Here is a 23,403-nt window from a genome sequence, read left to right as displayed (position 1 = left end):
TCCATTGTTGAAAAAAATAAAACACAAGGAGGGCCAGACCCTTTTTTCAAACGTACAGCAAAACAGTGGTTCTTGCATCCGGCCCTTAGGCCTCGCTGACAATTTAAGTCTCACTGACTGATAGCAGTGTGCAGCTCACTCGTCTTACATCCTGCTCGGTACCCGGTATCATTCGGTGCTCTGGAGAGAGAGCCACTTTCCGCCTCTTTGCATTTGTGTGTAAAAAACATATTTCACATTGCACCATTCGTCTCCAAAACCAACGAGCCAGCTTCCGCCCCTGTTTTTTCCTCGTCGGTACAATGTATCCACACACGATGAGGTGAAACGGAGCTCTGTGGTCTACTTCATTGCTCCCTAAAGGACTGACATCAACTTCTCAACTCCAAACACGCCTTTTTGGAAAACAAAAATGTGCATGTCGTCATAAATCTTTGGGAGAGAGGAGATGTCTCCTGCCAGACTTCATGCATTACTGTGGAAATCTAACAACAGGTTTATCTTTGATTGTTTGGATGAAAAATTTGGGTCTACGCCATGTGGTCTGAAAGGTTCTCCAAATTTTTGGGTCCAGGCAAGAGTTTTAACCACCTCACTGTTATATTCCTTCTACCAATTAAATATAATTTTTATGTTGCCTATTTTCATCAAAAAGTCATGAACGCTACCAAATTTGCATTCTTTTCAGGAAAAAAGGCATAATGTTATGAAAATAAAGTCTTAATTTTAATAAGACTGAATCTTTACAAGACAATTACATTAAATATTATTCAATGTTTTAAAAAAAGATGCCTTTTCTAAAAATGAAATAGGATTCTCCTCCTAAAATAATGCACCTTTTGCCAAAAACAAAGAAAGCCAATTGTATTCATGCAGGAATTCTCAGATTCATGTTTTAATCATATTAATATGACTGGATTTTATTTGTCATTTATTATGTTTGTGTTATGAACACAAGCACGGCATCTCCATATGTCGGTCTGAATTTTTGATGATTTTGTCTGACAGGCCCAGGTGTTCAGGGACTCGCGTTTGAAAAGCGCTGGTCTAAATTATTCCTTAGCAGGACAACTATCCTGCCATGAATCTATTCTAGCCTCCTCATACACCCTTCTTCCTGAGTGTGTGGTATTCCTTTATCGCTTAAGTGGACCATTAGTCAGCGTAGCTGTTCAATGCTGCCTTGTTACTCCCGATTTTGGTCATGAGTGGAATGTGACTTGTTTGCAGAGATTTAGGCTGCCAGGCTTGCTTAGGTTAAACAAACTCTGTTGTTGTCATTTATTTAAACGCTATCGTCGGAACCTTGCAGAGGTGGTTTCGGCTCGCTTGCTAGAGAACTCCGCTGCAGTTCGATTCACTTCAGCTCAAGGGTGAAAACTAGATGGACGCAAGACAGACTAATGTTAAAAGCAGGGGTAAATCACTCGTCAAAACAATATGAAATAACTGATGTGAGGAGGTTGCAGCAGGAACATTTAAGCAATACAACGCTTACACAACTAGAATAAAATACTACTCAAAACTGTTTTGCAGTGGTACAAGTGACAGAAATCCAAATTGCTTTATTTTCAAGTACCTAAAATGGGATTGACTGCTGGAGTTGATACTGGGCTAGATCAACTCTAAAATCCCTAATCCAGCCATTATTCCCTCTTTCCATTTTCAATTGGAAAGCAAATTTAAAAAATAAAAAAAAATATTATTTTGTATTCGGTTCAGATCAAAAATAGGAAAATAAAAACTGAGTCTGATTTCAATGTTGGATTGGCTGTGTAGGTTTTGTGACAAACATTCCTAAAGATGTGCTAACTTGGCAAACTGCTATTAGTCAACTAGTTCCTAGTTAGTTCCAACACATAATGGCACATTTGTTAAAGAACGAAAACCGCATTTTTAAATTGTATCTTTTTTGTGTGTGTGTGTGTGTGTGTGTGTGTGTGTGTTGGGTTAAAAGCAAAATATTTACGCAAAAACAGTTTTGGATTGTTGATTACCGTCATACACGGATGGTAATTGTTGCAGGAAGCGCTCTCATCAAGCAGCGTCAGGGGTTAAGTCTCCCAGCTCTCATTGCATATGCATGACCGCCCCCCCCCCGGAATCAGTTTTCTAAAAGGAAAAAGGACATATAAATGACATTCTCACTTGAATTATTTACTCGCATTGTTAACACTTGTGAATAGATTAGCGCGTGTGCATGAATGTTTCATATTTTCAGAAGGGGGGGGGGGGGGCTTTTGAAGGCGGCTAAGTTTTAGAAGCACCTTTGACCGCCAGCATGGAGGCCATCTTCCCATGAGCTCGAGTGGTTATTCAGCGCTTTTATTCAACACTTCTCTGCCGCACAAAAGATGTAAAGACACTTAAGCAGCAGCAAGCAGGAAGTTGAGGAGCTGGCGGTTTGTCTTTGGAGTAGAGAGTACAGCAGCGGCGTGGCAGAGTAGCCTGCTGGAACAACCGGCGTGATGAAAATCCATTACGCCGTGTCGTGGCCGCACGGCATCAAACCTCACGTCAAGCTGCAACCGCTAAAATCCTTTTCAATAAATCATTGGAGGAGAATAATGCCGTATGTGTTCAGTATTCTCTGGAATGCACCATAGTGGTCCTCTGAGAATGCTGGACAATAGCTGAAGAAGTCAAGTGTAATTGTATGGTGGGACTCAGCAATAACATTTCTGCGGTCCATCAGACTGTTGTGATGATGATCGGAGATGATAACCATGCAAATTTGGTGTGATTTGAATAACTTTTCCTCCCTGAGGTTTGTTTTGACCTTCAATTCAATTCTCGGTGATGAAGTGCTGCATCCACAAGGGAAAATACACTTCGATTTTGTCTTTATCTCACTTTCATCTCCAGAATCTTGTCAAAACCTTCAGCATTTTATTACTAAATTTCTCTTCTGACTCCAAGCTGCGAGAACAAATAGCTACTAGCATAAACACAACGCCATAGCTACGTCACCGGTTGTCATGTCATTGAAAGTTCCATTGGCCTTAGTTTTTGGAAATGTCAGTTGCATGACCCACATCTGCAGACTGACAAGAGAAATCTGTCTAGCTATGTAATGTCTATCCATTTATCTACATATGTCGCCGCAAATTTATCAAATATACGTCCCCTTTAAGCCTCCGAGCATCCAAGTCTTGCTCTCGAAGAAGGGCCAACATGCTTCACCACAGCTGGAAAGCAAAGGCAGAAGCTGATGTGCCGCTGGGCTCCACGGGGGGCAATGAGCTGGCAGGCCAACAGATACTGCGGTGCAGAAGGCAGGCGGTTGGGAAAACTTTGCCTCTTCACGCTGATAGATGCGGTGATGTGGCAGTAGCGCCACGTTTACACTTGCCGCCGCACTCTTTAGCGCGGCTAACCATGATCATGGGTCACTGTAAATAAACCTTTAGTTTCAGGACAGAAAACTGAAAAGGTCAAATTATTTTATTGAGCAATTTATCGAGTGCAACGTTGGGTTTCACGTTAAGCACCAACGGTCAAACCCAAGTTGAGTGTCAAGTTTATTTTTTGCCAAGTCACGTCATCAAAATTGCGACTCCAAGCCAGAATCCAAGACGCAATGACTTGAGTTCCCATCGCTGCAAAAGTGTGCTACTTAGTGGTAAAACGATGCGCCAAAAATCACTGCTTCCTGAGTTTCAAGGTCATGGTTCGGTCCACGTTGGGTATAGTCAAGCAACCAAAGGCAAAACATTAAACTGCTCATCTTTTGGACCACGGTTGTCTGACACTGCAAATGTTTTTATTTTGTGCAACCACTTAAAGTAAAATTGAGTCAATTCAAAACACCATTTTTGTGGAGGCTTGCAGATTTTGACCTTACATATTGGTCGTGGCAAGAATGTATTGAACGTGGTGCTGCTATGAACACAGCTTTACTCTACAGCTACATGCCTGCCTGCATAGCGAATATGTTTTCAAATTGATCTTGCAGTACAGACTAAAATTGTCAAAATTGGGACAAAAAAAGAGAATAGACAAAATGGTGTCATCTGTGTGCGCTGAAAATTTTAGTGAAATCTTTCCCACTCCATCTCCCCAAGCCGCCGCAGAGGGGGTTCATTATCCGCACTGCTCCTCCACTAATTATTCTCATGGTTATGTGGGGTAATTACCATTTTGCAGCCTAACATCCACACTGCCTGCTTGGCTCGGCATCACTCGCAAAAGCCCGCCAATGGCTGCTCTATTGCAGTCTCATCAGTCTAATTATAGTTCTCCAAAATTCTATAAAATTCTCCCATTATGCTCGTCGGGACTGTGGTTGAAATGCTAGAAATGGGCGGAACTCGGTGGCTCAAGCCTGGAAATCTGGAAATCAGAAATCTGGGCCTCTTGAAGTCAACAAGTGGATGCAGAGTTTTTTTTTTAATGTAAATTGGAATATGAACAGCTCCAACTTTGCTTGTGCAAGAACATTGCCGTCTTTGACTTGTTGCTGTGTCTCATAATCCCCCTTTGGCACTTTGGGGTCACAGCAAGCCTAATCAGGAGGCCATGTTCATTAAGGAGCTGAGAAGAAGGGAACAGCAAAGAGGCCGCAAGGCCGATGCTAAAGGCGGGGTGGGGGTGGGCTGCGGAGTGTTGTTCGAGGTGACAACATGAATGGTCTAAGCGGCAGATGATAGACAGCCGGGTCAAGCAGGTGGAATGCGGTCCGTAGAGGACCTCATGACAGACGGAACGCACGTTCTGTTTGACCCCAATTACTGGAGGTGTTTCTTTTCACCACATAATCCGCTGGCCTCCGATTGGTTTCACCAGCTTTTTTTTTTTTTTTTTTTTTTTTTTTTTTAATACACAGCCCCAAGGAAGTCAAATATCTGACGAGACTGCCCATCTGTCGAATTTAAAAAAACTACGATTGGCATTGGTGTGGAATGAATCACTTTTCAGTGAAGGTCATCGGCAGTCTGTCGCACTGATTCCTTTTCTTTCCTGTCAGTCACTTTGCTTTCTGGAGCGACTTTTGAAAACCGTTTGAATGCTTCGGTTTGACTGTTTCAGTTCGGTTTGCATGTGTCTGTCAGTTACTTAAAGTTATAAGTAATAAAGAAAAAAAAATCCTGAATCATGAGTGTGCTTATGTTGAAAAGGGGGCTGATTTGGGATGCTTTTATTTGCGAGGTCGATGGAGTATCGTGGATAGCTAGCAATCTGGCGGTTGCCGTAAATCCTTGTCATCCTGACCTGCGTCTGTCCGTCTTTCCGCAGAGACACTCATGGACTCCACCACAGCCACAGCCGAGCTCGGCTGGACCGTCTATCCGGTGTCGGGATCCAGCGACAACAGCGTGAGTCACGCCGGCCGCATTGTTTGCCAAAAGTGTCAAAGTCATGTGTGTGAGTGTGTGTGGTCAACCTCTGCTTTTTGTAAGCGTGCGTTCGTTTGTTCAATCTCCATGACAAATGCACTGGTTTCTCTGCACCACTGTTTGGGTTTCTCACTCTGAGGTCAAAGTTGAATCTATGAGCCGGGAACCAACCAAAGGAGGAGCCCAGTGGGTGTTTTGACGGGGGCTGCACTTCATTTAGAGACCCCAATAGGAATAGACACCAAGTCGACCTTTTTGATGAAACGATATGGAAATGTCATACCTTCATTGTCTGGAGTGAAATGATCATGATAATCTGTTTTATCGCAATATTAGCAAAAGAAAAAAAAGTGCCAGAGGGGATTGTAATAAAACAATGTCCTTTTAGTTCCATTCAAAAAAATAATCAACTGGTTACTAATAATAATAAAATAATAAGGGCCCATAATCTGCTATTAGTTCTGCTAATTGTGAAAGATTTTTTTCCCACACATTAACACATTACAACATAAAACAAACATAATGACAATCAAACATCTACTTCAAAATAGGAAATAAAAAAATGGTCCAATTTTTGTCTCTGTTGTTAGTTAAACAACTGCGAGGCACTTTCTGAGTTATTTGTTTTGTTTATGCGGTTTGTATTTGCGTTAATGATCCCCTCTGTGACCCATTGAACCATCACAGACTTGAGAGCTAAATAGTTTGCCGATGCGGACGCAAAGCTTCGGAGGCGATGGCGTCGTTTGATGCTTAACGTTTCCATCGAGGCTGCCAAGATTCCCACATTCCTGGCGGCCACATGCAAGACATGCAGGGCGCGCAGCGCGCCAAAACCAGTGTCTCGGCTTTGCATCGTTTCTGTGCCATGAGATTCCGTCTTCTCTAGGATAGGACCAAAAAGAGGGAAGATGTCGACTTATTTTCTGGAGCTTTCCCCAAGAAAACAACAAAAAAGCCCATTGCCAATTTCTCTCAATTATTTACGCTTCTGTGGTTTGTAATAAAGATGGTTTGAATTAGCTCCCGTCGCGCTGGTGAGGCTGGCCTTCTCCGGTCCCATGATAACTTTAAAGATGTTCTTCATCTCCTCCATCCTGTGAACGCCCGCTGTCGCCTTCCTGCTGTTCCTGACAAGCAACGCGGTCTAACGGCTTCCTTTTTCTCCTGCCATCACCGGAGTCTGTCAGTTATTTTCATGACCGCATTTCCTCATGTCGTGGCCAGGGACGTTTATTTATCCAGCATTACCGGACATCTTTCAGGAGTTTTATGGGGCTTTTATTTATACAAATGTTTCAGAGTAATAACAAAATATTGACATGGATTGATTGTTTTTTTTTTTCTTATCTTCGGATCAGATTGTTCTTTTCTTTGGTCCTTAACTTTTTTCTTTGAATGATAACAGAGGTGGTCTCTTTCTGATCCATTTGCTCTTTAGTTGGCTAGCTTAATGCTAATACTTAAATGGGAAACTGCTCGCACGGGACAACGCGGATCGATGTTGCGGTATTTTGACCCATTAAGCTTCCATCCGTCCATCATCTGGGGTCGGGTTGTGGTGGCAGCACCTCTTCTCGAGGTATCCCGAGGCATTCCCAGGCCGGACGTAATGCCTGGCCCGTCCCTGGGAAAAGTACTCGGGACAGCTTTACAGGTGCCACTCCTGCTCGACAGATGCTACGTTATTTTGTGGCATAAACAAAGGGTGACTGAGCATGATGCACTGAGCTCACCCTTAGGCCCAGCACAACAGGTGGAGAAACTCACACACACGCTATGTGCACATACTGTACATGCTGGGTTCCACGGGCTCAACCGGTGGATCAGTAATATCCAAGTCAAGCGCTTTTTGAGCTTCATGAAATTCCTCCCGATGTGACACCAGATACTTTGCGGCCCGATGGAAATCCAAACATGTATAAGCAGAATATAAAGTCAGAAATGTTCTGTCAGTTGGAGTTATTCTACTCCCGCTTTACGATACATTAGAATGTCAAATTAATCACACAGGAATTTTCCTTCCTGTGTTTTTTTTCTGGCGCCCGCAGCTCTTTTCGTACGAATCTTCCCTTTAATTGTAAAAAATGACAGCCAGACTTAACCCCGAATGCACTGACAACCGGTGGAAAATGTACATGGAGCACAATTTTTCCTCGGGCGGTATGGGGATGTTCTTGATACCCATTCTGGTTAACCGGCGCAGACAGCATGTTTTAGGAATAATAAAGTATGCATTGCGAATTTTGTAGAATTGCTTCAGTGAATATGTGGTGACATGCTGACGACCAAAAGAAAATAAATGGCTTAATTTTTAACATCTGAAGCTATTTTTAAAAAAAAAAAGTTGTGCCCATATTTGTTTTTAAATGAAGCAGCCAACTACTAAAAAGTGGCCTACAAAAAAGTTCCTTAGAGCCATATCTTAAACCCAACAGAAAATCCACCATTTTAATGTTCTTATAATAATATCGCCTTATCTGAGGTCTTTTATAGAGCTCTTTTTTTTTTTTATTATTAACTCCACTTCTTTCATGCTACATATTCAGCTTGGGACCTCTGGACTGCAGTCCATAATCTTGGATACTTGTATTTTTCTGTGACCACTCTTAGCTAGTGGAGTGATGATTGCAACTTTTCAAAAATAACCTTGTTTGCGCGGACCAAGCATCAGATCAAGTATATGACACGCCTCTTGTGAAGAGCAATCCAGCATTGCAGACTTACTAAGTAGTCAACGTGTTCTCCTCAAGTGGGCTGCGGAAATGCCACCAAGAACTGGTTCGACCCTGTGACCTACTTCTCAACCCTTGTAGGTGCTGAAGTGCGCTGTCAACGACAGCTAGTTAGCTGTGAACGGGTGTGCGGCAGGGAGCTAATGTATAAGCGCGACGGAGGTCTTCCACCAGGCGACATGGCGTCTTCGGTTTGTTTTTTATTACTTCGTAATGCCGTAATTCTTAGTGTGTCCCAAGTTATCCAAAATAGCAGAGAAATGTCGTTAGGACATTAAGGAGGCGTTGTTATGCTTTCATTTCACAATTTAAGACCATACTCAGGTGTCTTAATGACTCGTTTCAAATTAATTGACGTTTTCATCAAAATACCCCAAGGATCAAGATTAATAGAACTTTAAAGGCAAACAGTGTAGAAATATGTCACAGATTCCATTTATTAAATGCAACTACAAACTATGAGACTGCTGGTGTCAGAGGAAAAAGCTCCAAGGGGTCATCAACACAGCACAGAAGATCGTTGGCTGCCCTCTCCCCACACTGGAAGACCTACACAGAAAAAACACAGAACATTCTGAAGGACATTTCCCACCCTGGCCACTCCCTTTTCGAACTGTTGCCATCAGGCAGACGCTACAGATTGATTAGGTCAAGGACGAGCAGATTTGCAAACAGTTTTTACCCCACAGCGGTAGTCACGTTAAATGCCGCTAAAAAAAAAAAAAAAGATCGTCGATGTATGTCTGTGTATGTTCTTCTGTAGGTCTTTTAGATTGTACTTTTTTAATCTTTTTAATCTTTATTCTATTTATTTATTTTATGCACTGATCAGCTGGCACTTTTAAATTTCGTTGTACAAGTGAGACAGTGATAATAAAGATCTATTCTAAAGATCTATTCTGTTCTATTTACACTGACCACAAATGACAAGGGACAACCTATGAGTGAATACCAATGTCAGCTAGATCCTTAGAGGTGTATGTTTTTGACGCAATGTGAGTCATCCTCCGAGGAAAGAGAAAATGGAGCGATGTGAATAATTGATTTACAGCTGTCAGTGATGATGTCGCGTCGGCAGCACTCGGAGTGCTGTGTACATTGAAATTCACAATGCGAGCGCCAACACCACAGCTTTTAGAAAAAAAAATAGTGTCAGGAGCATATCCCCACTGCTGCCGGACACTTTTATTGCTGAGAAGCAGATGCTGTGCTGATATGAGGCCTCGTATAAATAATATACAGTAGATGACATGACAGATGACATGACATGGGAGAAAGTATTTTTTGGCTTAGGAACATACCACCCCAAAGCTCGCTTACAGTTCTAATGTTTCTCATAAGATAAACAGATGCGCTAAATTCTGAAGCTTTTCAGACTGTGCCAGCTAATTTAGGTGGAGTATGATGGTAAAATTTGATGTCATCATTTTGAGACTCAGTCACTAGGTCTTAGCAAATGCAGGTCACCATCAAGACGTAAATAATAATTATTGAATTATTTAATTATTGTATATAATCATTTCAATAATGATACATTTATAATTAATAATTATATATATGTCTATATAATGAATTAATTATTGAACTGATAAATATTAAACTACTAAAAGACGAGATATATTGATGTTTCTCCACCTGAATACTGAAAAAACCTGCATCCACCAAATAACACAAAATCACTTGTATGATATAAAACTCACAAAGAAACAGCTGGTCATATCGTCACAGGTTAGAATAAGCGCCTACCCCCAAAAACAACCCTGGAACAAACATCATAGAATAAGCCACTTTCTACTCCTGCTTTCACGTGAAGACCTCGAGGGCTGAGACTAACGTCTGGCGACATGCAGCACCCGCGCTACCTTCACCTTGGCTGCTTAAAACACATGACCACCCTGTCGCAGCACTCCCCAACCAAAAGCTGTGAAAATGACGACGTTTCTTCTAATTTCACACTCGGCACTTGATCGTTAGGCCCTTATTATGCCCCATTTGCTTCCCTCCACTGGCCGTGATGAAAGCGGGCCAAAGGAGCTGTGACAGGACAAAAAGGGGCCCCTCCAGCACAACACATTTTGTTTGGGGTCTTTTTTTTTTTTGCTGCCCCAACCGCTTCCCCCTCCCGCACGACCGCCATGGCTTCTCCCCAGTAGCCCCCCACCTGTCTCTGTATTAGTTTGTGTCTAACTACGAGCGTCCTGTGAGCTGCAGATGGTCTGCTCTTGTTTAATTGGCCCTTGGCTTCCCTGCCGCTCATCAGCAAGTGGTAAAGGTCAATGGCTGCTTCTGACCTGCGATGATAATGTGTGCTTAGGAACAAAAAACAAACGGTGCCAGCGTATCTCTATCCTGTCTCATCCTGTTTGGAAGCAAAATAAGTTGATATTTTGAGAGTATTGCCACACTCCAAAACACCCCAAACTTTGCAGCCATGTTCTATAAGGTGAATATTTTCATCTGCGAGAGTTAAAATACAAAATTCAGCCCCCTAGGAGCGAACACACAAAAAAGTCTCAAGAAGGCATGCACAAACAGTCACAGTCTGCCATTTAAGGATGGAACAACCATTTGTCATTTTGCCACATTTCCAGTGGTCTTGACTTTTCCGACAGTTTGCTCATTGCTACCAAATTTGAACTCCATACACCAGACAAATAGACACCACAAAATTGTAGATGTTGTCAGAGTATGGCAGTGAAGTTTGGGCTCACGCAAATTCAAAATATTGAATAATATAGATTGAGAATCCAACTCCCAAAGCCAGTAGGTTTCACAGTATTGTGATTCCACAATATTGCTTTAAAAGAGACCATGTTGCCCACCCAAGTCACCAACTATGTTCCCTGTCAGACAACGGATTGAAAGTTTTCAGATCTCACTAAACAAGTTTGTCCGTGTCAGTATTTGTATTATCCCTGGCCGCATGTGTCCATTTCTTTTGTTTAGTTTTCGCCCTGGAAATGGTCTGGGCTAAACCGAGCATCGCACTCAATGGTGATGAATTAGGACATGGGAATAAAGAATTTGAGCCGTTCTAATTAGACACAGAGTGTTTGATGGAATGCCAGTTTTTGTAACAAGAGGGGCTGACTTTCCCCTCCCCGGCCGCCGTCAAAATGTGTCAAAGTCCTGGCTAAGTGGGCTCTAATTTGAGAGATTATATCAACTGTGAAGTGGAGCGACTGCAGCTGATGCAAAGCTGCTCTCTGGGGTTGAGAAACACTTTTCCCCCCTCGAGCTGAGATGTCCAGGTCAAGGTTGCGACCTGTTTGCTGATGCCAGTGCATATTGTTTAATGTTGATGCCCTTGATCTGCGGCCAATGGGCCTGAAGACATCCGTAGAAAGACGGACAGAGAAACCGAGAGAGAGAGAGAGAGAGAGAGAGAGAGAGGTCTTACTTTGGTGTGTAAAATGCAGACCAGATTCCGGGTGAATTCGATAAGTCTTCATGCGGTCGCTCGGTGGAATATTCTTTCCATTGCTCTGGATGTGATTGATGTTTCTCGGGATTTGCCTGAAGTGAAAAGAAGCTTTTCACCGTGCCAGGAAGCCATTACTGTATGTGCTCCATTAAGATACAAAAGACACAACAATGTCGGATGCGATGTCGCCCGGAGCGAGTTGAGTGTCACATCAGGCTCGGAAACATGGGCTCAAACCTCTATTAATATACATATATATTTATTTTTAAGGCCATCTTCCTTCATTCTAATTTGCAGAACTGATTAGACAGTAAATAAATAAATACAATGTGCAGCACTATGAAAGTTGCTTGTGAGCACGTCTGACCCACTTCCCCCTTCCCGACTGTGATGTAAAGCACAGTGACTTTAAGTTCAGCGTCTTCGGAAGGAATTACAGTATGAGAATAGTTTCTCCAATTATAGCCAACACTTTGGTAAACATTAATATTAGCTGGCGTGGAGCACCAAATTTTATTCATCAGCATGCCATCGTAAAAAAAAAAAAAAAAAAAAATCCCTTGTGTTTGTTACTCAATATTAGCAATGATGTTACTCGGACTGTCTGATAACATCTGCAGGTTTATCATAAGCACCCACTTCCCCCCCAAAAAAATCCCCAAAATATATATCCCAAAAATGCACATCACGCCTGTTTAATTAATATTTAAAAATTGTGGTGAAAAAAATTGCAATAATTTGCCCAATCTATATTTATTACATTCCTTTGAAATAAACTATTGTGATTAAAATGTCACTTACATCTGTTAAATAAGCAAAATAATTTATGTACCCCCAAAATCTGCTTATACAGTGACTCCATTTAACATGCAGAATAACAGAAGGGTTCAAGTCACGCTCAAGCTTCAGTTTGATTGAAAAAAAGCAAGTATAATTACGAACAGACAACTTTACCGCCCAATACAACAAATCACAGTCCTTCAACAAGAGCTAAAATGATACGCACTGTTAACACTGCCTGGCATACTATAAAAAAAAATGAAGCAGGAGGTTGCATTTTATCTTTAAACATTATCAGCCACACATTTCCGCCAATGTTTGTGGATAAGCGAGACACGGATCATGACATCAGTGCAAATTTACTTGGCGAAAAAGTTAACAGCGAGTGGAAATACAAATGAATTGGCCATCTGTCATGTATTGTCTTTTTCTCCTGCTCTGTGTGTTCTTAAAATAGAAATAGAATAACGTACCTTTTGTTGTCACTGCAGTGCAATTACTTGTGCAGTGAGCGCTTTCGTGAGATGCTTAAAATACCCGAAAAAATAGATTAATTTCTTTTGCGTATGTGTAATTAAAACTAAGACAAAATTAATCCACAATATATGGAAAGATAATGCAATCAAGTTCAACATTGATACAGATAGACGATGCATTGTCACACTCGCATAGGAACTTTAATGAGTCCATACAATTTTGACGATATTTTTAATTAAATGGGCAGCACAATACAATAATGGATATTATAATTGTAAAGAAGTTCAGGGTTCCAATCGTGACTGATATCTGTATCTAAAGAATAACATGCTTCACGCTAAGCTAAGAATCTACAGTATCTGCATTTCTTGAGGTCCTCACGCTCCTCTTGTTTTCTTGTTTATATATTCAGTGTTGAAAATGACCTTATCAGCTTGATCAAATTAATGGGCGCAAGGTTCAAAGCGTACCAACAGGACCTCCGGGCTCAAAAAACACATGCTGAGAAAAAAGAAAAAAAAAAGCTGTTTCTCATTTTGTTCCTCTTTGGGTGGAATCTCTTTAACTAAAAGATGTGATGTTTCTTTGCACTGTGTCATCAATTTAATCACAATGTCGCCTTAAGCTGATTACGCGCGGATAATTACATTTTTTCAAAGTGCGCATGGCAACAAACACATTTTGGGTGGAAAACAGAAACCGACGGAGGTTTATTACTGTTTGTTCCTAATGAGAACCATGTCGACCTTCTACTTCTCGACAGTGGCGGCTGTGATTTATTAATTTTTTTCATTCCCTGCTGAATTGGATGGATTTGTTCACTCACAAATAAATAAACTGTGTTTAATTGTTACGGTTGTTTATTGAATTACCGATTATAATACAAGATAATACTTCCCTCAATAAAACATGCATTTTACCACTGTGTCTGATATTACCAAAGTCATTAAACAACCATACAATTTTAATTTTAACTGTTAAACAGATACAGACAATCTTTCTTGGCCAGAACTCAAGAAAGAACAAGCTCTGACTCTGTGTTTCTCCGACAGTGGGAGGAGGTGAGCGGCTATGACGAAAACATGAACACCATTCGCACCTACCAGGTGTGCAACGTTTTCGACAACAACCAAAACAACTGGGTGCGCACTAAATACATCCGGCGGCGCGGCGCGCAGAGAATTCACGTGGAGATGAAGTTCTCCGTCAGGGACTGCAGCAGCATCCCCAACGTTCCCGGCTCCTGCAAAGAGACGTTCAACCTCTACTACTATGAGTCGGACGCTGACACGGCGACCAGGACCTCTCCGGCCTGGATGGAGAACCCCTGGATCAAGGTGGACACCATAGCGGCCGACGAAAGTTTCTCCCAGGTGGACCTCGGCGGGAGAGTGATGAAGATCAACACCGAGGTCCGCAGCTTCGGCCCCGTGTCAAGAAACGGCTTCTACCTGGCATTCCAGGACTACGGCGGCTGCATGTCCCTCATAGCCGTCCGGGTCTTCTACCGAAAGTGTGCTCGCATCATCACCAACGGGGCGTTATTCCAAGAGACCTTGTCCGGGGCGGAGAGCACCTCGCTGGTGGCGGCGCGGGGGGTTTGCATCCCCAACGCGGAGGAGGTGGACGTGCCCATCAAGCTGTATTGCAACGGTGACGGCGAATGGATGGTACCCATCGGACGCTGCATGTGCAAGGCTGGCAACGAGGCGGCGCAAAACGGGACCGTGTGTCGAGGTACGTCTCTTTTTGTTCTGTCTTCAAGCCCATGTTTTTATTGTCTGGTAGTTTTAGAGTTGTTATTGGATGAATCGGGCTTACGTAAAATGAAAATTCTGTTTTTTGTGTGTTGGGGGGGAAAAGTAAATTTTCAGGTAAAAATAGGTGGAGTTACCTGCTTGTTTACGATTAACGATTAATCGAATATCAGTCATTATTCATTAACCTGAAAATTGAATAGTAGTTCAGAAGACGGGCAACCAAAGTGGGTAGAGCTAGATTTGCTCTTCAGTCTGTTGATTGATCGTTGACACCAGGATTCTGACATACTGTAGCCACACCCTGCTGCAAACCAAGCCAGATCAGACTTTTAGCCTTCCAAACTGGCGCCAGCTGAACTGAAATGAACTCAAACCATTTGGTGGAAAGCAGCTTTGCAGTATTGACTTGAATCACTCGTCATCAAGATTTTTATCTTTACCGCAAAGCCTGTATTCCACCAAATGTAATGTTTCATTTCACATGCAATACACTAATCTGAAATGAGTTTGATTTAAATTTATGGCCAACCAAGCCGTGTCTGGTGACACACAAAATGGGCTCCTCACGCACATTTGTAGGATTTAGTCTAACAATTTAGTTAAGGCAAAATAATACAAGTAATGTAATGTCAACAAAAAGAATGTACACTGCAAAAACAATCGTTTGCACAAACCCAGGTAGCACATTTAACATCTCCCTCCATCATTGCCAACCAAAACGCTACCTCTTCAAATGGCCTTCATTTTCCCTTCCCTACTGGAAGCCCTCTCACAGGCGCATCGATTGGACGTCTGAAAACGTCGATGTAACCAGTTTGCGTCCCATCCTATCCACCGCGGCGGGTGCTGTTTAACTCGCCATGAGGCCTCGCTAGTTGGAAACAGCATGACGGCGTGTCATCCGCATGCCTTCCGGCCATCTTGAAAAACCACCCACCTGCACTCATGATGACTGTGTTCCTGCCCTGTAATTGCAACACATCCCCCAATGTGTGTGTGTATGCATGTGTGCATGTGTGTGTCAGTGGTTATTATGGTTAGCACATGCTTTTGACATCATTCAGCATGATTATGATGTTAGTTATACTGAGCCACCTCCTATCGTAAACATTTCAATATTTCATTCAAAAAGTCTTTAAATCTGTTTCCGTATATCGGAAAAATTTCCGTAGAAGAATTCTGGCCGGTACTAAACCACCGTTTTAAGATTTTACCGTAACACCCATAGTAACTGGATAACATACAATTTAGTGTCAGAGATGATTTATAGCAGTAGCTCCACTAAACTGTGTAATCCCCTGACTGCTATGCTAACAGCGACAAGCTTTTGGAGGAGTGCGGGCCAATACCGGGCACACATGAGGATACTCAATCTGCTCCGCCGCAATGAGTCGGCATCTCGGCGTAATTACGCCCGTCTGCTTGTTTTTTGTGACCTCCGCGCAAGTCACTCCATGTTGCATATCTCAACGTCTCTGGAGTTGCGTTTTTTCACGCTGCTCTTGTGGTACTAAATTGGATTATACAAGTAATTGTTTTCCACTCAGCAGAGACAACACGTTGATCCAATTTGGTATCCTCGCAATTCTGAACACGCTCAATCAGCAGAGTTCACACTCCACTGGGTTACACGCATAATGATCCTCAAAATGTGAGACCCTAAACATCACATGGAAATAAGCGTGGGCTTACTGCTCTTATGGTGGATTGTGTCCTCAAGCATAAAATTATCGCCATCAACAATCGTCTCCTTCCGAAAGCCAAATATCCGTCGTATGACCGTGAAGGGAAATCAAGTCATTACCTAATTAGCCATCATTTTGTTTCAAGCCACCATACATAAAACCATTTGCCATCGTTGAACAGTTTTGATTGTCAGCCTTTGCAGATCGGGAAGGAAAATTAGTCTGAACACAATCGACGCCACAACACAATCACTCACGACAGTTTTTTTTAGACATCCAATACTCTGATTTTAATTGAAAGGTCTAATTAAGTCTGTTTTTTATTTTTTTATTTTGAATTTAATGATTTATTTATTTATTTATTTTACACAGAGGCTCATAATACCTACACTTTATTTTCTGAGAAAATCTTTACCCCACATGATGTGATTCTGGGAGGCTGAAACATCAGTCAAAATCCTGGAACTCGATGCCTTCACTCCTTTGTGTTGAAAGTAACTTTCACTCTACCAGTCGCAATTGATGTCCCATCACAATTATTGAACATTTTTAACACTTGACAGCCCCAATTGTTTTCCTGGCAGATCATCAGATTGCACTCCAGAGGATAATGGTTAAGATTAAGTTTTTTAGAGACATCCGATAATTGTGTCTTTGTCAGGCATTTGAGTACCTATAAGGTGAGAGCGGGAAGCCGCAACCCTGAATACGCAAATTTTTGCTCACTCTGAAGGAAAACCAGGAATCTGTCTCAAATTACATCTGAGTTCCAGGCTATGTAGTAGCACTTTACTGTTTTTTCATATCATGTATACATACCAAGTCCCTCCTCAAACGTAATACGTGCCGGAATGCTTTTTTTTTTCTTGACGGAAATGGGGCACAAGACTCCCTTTCGGCCATTGTTGCATGTGTGCTCCGCTTAAGCAAACTGACACCACTTGAGACAGATATCGCTTACACCAACGTACTTTGACTATCCTCGCCATCACCCTGTCTTCACACTCACATAACGCCCTATTTGATTAAAGCTTCATGAGAAAAAATCCATTATCTGCGAGTGCGACCGGCCTGAGCAGCTATGGATGTAATGCCTATATGCAAAAGTCATGAGCCTTCGCGCAAGGCCGGGACGGATCTTCAACGCTAAGTGTTCCCTGTTTTTTCTTGCGCCCGCCACACCGCACTCCACCGTCTTCCCCGACATCCCGAAAGCCGATCTCGCCTCTTCAAACTGCGGTCGGCCACCGCCTCTTCAACCGCAGCATTCTGCGTAATGAATTGATCCCTTCGAGATGTGCCGTGCCCGCCGAATATTGCGGCATAATGAATTGATTTGAGAGAGGTGCACGCACAGGACTCCAGAGAGATCCTCTTTCATAGCCGGATTACGGAGCCACAACGACCGCACAAAGCCGCCCAGATGAAAGTGACTATTTGTACTGTAATATTTATAACCCCGGCGCTTTGTCCTGACATTGCCGCAGCTTAACGTACAATTATGTGTGTTACAATTAAAGTCTCAGCTGGATCCTTGGCAAATAATTATGTTGTCGGGAAATCTGTCAAAACATTGATATACAAGGTGGGGTGCTTACAACAAATTGCCGGGACCTTCCCTCATGATTGCCTTACAAGTGAGATTAGATTTCCTCCTCGGAGTAGAGGAACCACAGCGGTGGCTTTCAGGGGCAAAGATGGCCCTGAAAAAGGCAGATCGTATTTCCCCCGCCGGCCTCCAGGGCACGGCGCGTTGCATGGACACATGGGCTTGTGTTTGCCCTCGCCGCTCTTTCTTTCGCTCGCTCTCTACAACCATGAGTGTTTCCTTCGCACCAGGATCAAGACAGCCATGCTCAACGAGCGGAGGGAATTGCAAACCTAACAATGCCCATGTGTGCTTTCCCCCAATGTAATCTGAGAATCTCAGTCCCGGCTATTGTGAGTTCCAGGGTCCAGAGAGTTTGTGTCAGTCTACGTGCCTCGCCGTACAAGCACGATTTGATGCAATCTTCCTTCCTTCCTTTCTCCTTTCCTTCTTTCTTTCCTTCTTCTGCAGCAGCAGTAAACATTAAAAAATGACCACAAAATCAATCATTACTCATCGGCGGAATGAACAGCTAAAATCTCTAATCCTCCAAATTTGGATTTGCACTGCTGATCCAAGTACCCATTTCTGTTTTTATGACTGGATCCGAGAGCAGAACACATGAAACAACCCGCATGGATGCCGAAATGGCACACATTTTTATTATTTCAATGTGTTTCTAAGGTATGAGGTCCCTTCCAAAGCGGTGGGGGGAAAACAAGGCTGACTGTCAACCACATAGGATGTTGTTTGTATGTTATACGTTGATTTGCTACACTGGCACATGGTTTTTTGAATCTGTGCGGGGTACAGCGATATGTCGAGGCCATCATTTCATTTTGGAAGGAATAGCGCGGGTCATAGATTATTTTAAACCAAACTGAGATTAAAAAATACACCTGCACAATTGAGAAAGAGAATCAATGTAATGGCGTTCAAAATGGTCGTTTGAATTAAACATGTTAATATGTAAAAGAGGAGGTGCAGGCTGTTAATAAGCGCCTCTAATTTGCCGACGGAATCCCAATTATTGAAATTGCTCCATCTGGAGTGGATTCAAAGGAAGGAATCAACGCAGCAGCCTTCGCAATTCCACACGGCGTCCTTTATTTCCCTGGGTGCCGCTGTCTTATAATGGCGCCTCTAATCGACTGACAGCACACATGGAGGACTTTTGGGGGTTGCAAGATAACCACGCCGATTACTGGATGATTGTCTTTTGTGTTGAGAGATGCCAAAATGCAAATGAAACACACCCCTGCAGGACTTTTTTTTTTTCAATAAGATGAAAGAATTCCTCAATGCAAATTTTTCAAATCATTCTGATGTTTAAAAGGAGTCACCCACCAGTGTATGATTGGTAAATTCTGTCAGAAATTCTTTGAGTTGGTAAAACAAAGACACTTATGTGAGATTTGTTCTGTTTATTTCAGCAACATTTTAACCGGTTGCTTTCCATTAGCATGTAGTGTGTACGTGCATGCCTGCGTGAGTGCAGCTCGACGGCAAGCCAACATTCATCTTGGCTGCTAAAGGCTTTGCGCACCATCTGCCAGCCAGTGTTTGTATTCGGATCGTAGGAGAGGGTGTGACCCCGCTGCCATACTGCTGTTGGAGTGCAGGTGTTGCTGCTGTCATTCCAACACTGGAAAAGATGTGAGAGTGAGACATCTTCCCGAAATAGCAAAACCGATTATATGATTTTTGGATTATCTCGATTGACACAGCAAATCTCTTACTGTGTACATTTGGGATCTAATTTTAGCCAGGCAAATCTTAGGCCTACTTGTAACTTTAGTATATTAGTTTCTTGATAGCAGATAGTAAATCAAACAAAGCTGAACCTCTGTGCAAGCAAAAGTGTGTCTCGCTCTTGTATCAAAATTCGTATTGTTTTTTTGGAATTAATATTGTTCAAGATGGAGTAGTGATGCATGTTAGGTTCATGAAAGATGCAAAATTGCCCATAGGTGTTCCCTGTGATTGATTGGCGAGCAGTCCAACCCCACTTGTCTTGCCAAAAGCCAGCTGGGATATCCTCCAGCTCACCCGTGACCCTAATGAGGACCCGCACGATAACAAATGGAGTAGAACAACCCAACTTCACACAGCATTGTGTTATGGTGACATTATCTACGCTTCAGCTGCTGTTTGGGTTTGTTCAGTTGCATGTGAAGAATACAAAGAAGCGTCTAAGCGGATGTTCATCGGTGCCAGGGTTTTTCTCTAAAATGCCGGAGCGGGTAATAAACTTTGGCTCGGCATCTTTTTGGTGACACGACCGAGCTAAAAACGGCGTCGTTGGACGATTGAGTGAGAGCAGGCAAAGCGGTTAGCTATGTCCTTGTGTCCACAGAGGCTCCTGGAATTATTCCCTTGCTTTCTTTCACTCATCTCTGATGAAATTTCAGCATGGCCAGGTGTTTTTTTTTTCTTTTTTTTCCTGTCCGTCAGTCTTTCCCTGTCTGTTCTGCATCCCGCACACATCCATACTGAGCTTGACAGCCCGCGAGAATAAGGGAAGACAAAAAGGCCAATCCTTTAACTTAAAGTGAGTGCAGAAAATCCCTTTGCGGTGCACATGTGCGCCGCCATATGCAGCTACAGTACGTGCAGCGTAACGTTTTATACCCGTGCACGTATACTTCATCATGCTCTGTTTCACGGCCCATCCATCACACGTTGATGTGATAACGTGGCCTGTCGTCCCCGAGAATCGCCCCCGCCCTCCCCGGTCCAAAAGATCACGGCCCGTTAAGCCCCCCTTAACATCTTCCACATGTTGCTGCACACAAATGTCGTCCTCTGCTCCATAAAGCAGAGCGAGACTCACCCTCCCAGTCACACGTTATCCCCGCACCATCTTTTACATCTCGGGTTTCAAGAGCACATCCTTTTACACGTCATCACTCATCTTGTTTGCTGAAGAGGCTTCACGTAAGCCCCCCCCCGGATCCTATCCTGGACGCCCTCCTGGACCCAAGAATCAGGATGCCTGATAACATCGGACAGTCTGGTTGGTGTTTGCGAAAGGGAGAATAACAAAGTGACAAGTCAGAGAAGTGATGGTTCAGCTTGGCGAAGCCTGGACGGGTCATCATGACAACTATTCTATTCCATATGCGCATCTGCAACACAGCCGGGATTTAGTCCAAACATCCCCGTTTACTCTCTCAGAGATCCGGGACTCCGGTCTGGTCGAAGAATTCATGCCTCCCTGTCGACTCGGAGAGGCTGATTGATAAAGCATGTGTTTGGATCAAAGATAGGGAGCAACGGTTAAGATGGAAAGCCTCTTGAGTAAAACCGAGTGTACAAGGCGCCAATTGCGAATCTCCCCCCCTCCCTTCCTTCCTGACTATTTAATAATCAGTGACAATTTATTAGTTGTGCGGCGTCATGGCGGTAACAGTTGATGACCCTTGATCGGATGGATTCCTGATGTCTCAGCAATTTGGCCAACCCAAAAGTGATCTCATCTAACCAAAACTAAATTACAACTTGGAATTCCTAAACCTTGAGCCTTTTCATCCTACTTGGGCTTTAGCAAGAGGATGTACATTCAGCACAAAAGCATGTGACTGCTTATCCAGGCATATATCATGGGCTGGTTACTGATTTCAAGATTTAAAAACTAGTTTTCAACAGAACTATGAGCTGTTTTTTCCTTTATTCCCGGACTTGGCAGTTTTAAAATACCCTTTACCGCCACCCAAACTAAAGTGCAGTACACAATGTGACTATCGGGTTTGTATTTCAATGGTTTCGTTTATCCTTCGATATGTATCTATGCATTGTGAGATTCTCTACGCACCAGATTGTCTTGATCCAATTTGGCTGTCTTTCTGGACCTTACAGCGACACTTCTATTCGTCATGAAAGCCACACCACCAATACATTTTGACTCTTTGTTCACTTTGAGTTTATTTTTTGTCGGGGTGTCTCTTGACAGAGTTTTCATAGTTTTCTCAGTGCTGAAGTCCAGATGGGCTGGAGACAGACTCTCCAGCCGCCAACTCGGGGCCGTTCCGAATTGTACGCCATAGAAACTTCAAGCCAGCTCATCACATTTCCCTTCACACATTTCTAATCTGATATATTCCTTGTTTTCTGTACTTTGGTCAAGATATTTTTCACATTCCAGATGTCAGATGCTGTTGCAGGACCTCAACTGTACTTTATGGCTACTATATTAAATCACCAACACATTCGATCAAAGTCATCAAAGGCCCAATTGTCAGACATATAAAATAAATAATAAAGTATATATTCTTTTTCCTCAACAATCGTCGAAAAAAAACAGCCAGGTCAGCAATCATAAATGTTAAATTTGTTCTGTATTTTCAATCACGAATCCTTTTGTGGGCAGCATCAAACTTGACCGAATTCCCTCTAAAATGACTTTTTCTGCCTCTTCAGATTCTAGCTTGTTTTGAAGACATCTGTTCAACACAGTCATCAATTGTCTTATTGTTTTGCAATCGCAAATATTCTCACACACTGCTGCTTTGTGTCAGCTGCACTCATTTTCCTCAGTGGTTGAGCAAGATGAGCGCACTTGATGCTGAACAGGACAACAAGCTTGGCTCCAGTGACCTGATTTAATTGTGGAAGTGTGTTTTCAGGGGCAGATGGTGGCGGCACTGGTGATTGGTGTTGAGGGGGGCGGTGCGATGCTTTTCCATCGCTACGGGGGACAGCTTGGCTTTATAAATGCACTACTTACCGAATTTTCTGGCTGTTAAAACTTTTTCACTTCCCTTTGGCCCACTGCAAAGCAAATAAATCACTGCCTCTAATGAGGCCACATCGTTCTTCAGTGGAATTCGCAAGCTATCAGGGAGAAGTTGCGCATCCACACTGCTCTCCATTCTTATATTCCGTGTAAAGAAACGGGTTCATCCAGAGGATACGTTGATAGATGAAAGGCGTAGCATCAATTGCTAGGCTAATCCTTATCTATTCAGTCCTCTTATTCCTACCAGGACATTGTAGTAGAATGTTGGGGGGGTGCTCCCCCTCTATGTTGAGGTCTCTTCGCTGTCATTGCAGCCATTTTCCCACAGTTTATTCTGTAAAGCCCTTTCGAATCTTCTGGTGAAGCTGAAGACGTTGAACCATTTCCTGTACATCTCAAAGCTTTTAAAGTAGGGCAATACAGGGATTTTGCCATAGTGTATGAAAGCGGACATTACGCAAATTGACTTTTTAATCGCGTTAATATGAAGTCTGGACTGTTTTCCCTCCCATGAAGTGAAATTACACAGCCAGAAATTACATCTGCCCATTTCGACATCCTTGCTGGTATTTTATCAAAGCAAAACGCTCGCTCACTCGCCTGATCCCCTTTAAAAGGAGTGATTTCAGAAAGACAAGCAATAAAAAAGTGGAGCTTAATTCTTGATCAATGAGGTATTTTAACGACGGGATTTTACAGACATGTTATGACATCTGGGAACTGTGGAAAAGAAAAATCAGGAGATGTGCTTCAGGTCAGGAACCAACCAGGTTTGACAAAACATCATTCACAAAACTCTTCAGGGCAAATTTCCCCCACTGAAGCCCGGGAAATACTCACTTCCTGCCGAGACCAGTGTTCTTGATTAGCGCAAGGCTGA

At 42.8% G+C, this 23,403-nt stretch overlaps 1 protein-coding gene across 4 annotated transcripts in view; it reads left to right on the top strand.

The window, feature by feature from the left end:
* The window catches only part of LOC148391057 (ephrin type-B receptor 2), a 90,937-nt gene that overhangs the window by 31,101 nt on the left and 36,433 nt on the right, over positions 1–23,403 (top strand). For all 4 annotated transcript variants that reach the window (XM_088389245.1, XM_088389243.1, XM_088389244.1 and 1 more), the window contains exons 2-3: positions 5,236–5,315; positions 13,805–14,489. In XM_088389245.1, coding sequence (XP_088245371.1) covers positions 5,236–5,315; positions 13,805–14,489 — 765 coding nt within the window. The remainder of the gene's footprint in view (positions 1–5,235; positions 5,316–13,804; positions 14,490–23,403) is intronic.

This window comes from Syngnathus floridae, chromosome 11, assembly GCF_059516105.1.
Source record: "Syngnathus floridae isolate MCC-2025c chromosome 11, RoL_Sflo_1.0, whole genome shotgun sequence".
NCBI classification, from domain to species: Eukaryota; Metazoa; Chordata; class Actinopteri; order Syngnathiformes; family Syngnathidae; genus Syngnathus; species Syngnathus floridae.
This window is presented reverse-complemented; position numbering and strand designations above follow the sequence as displayed.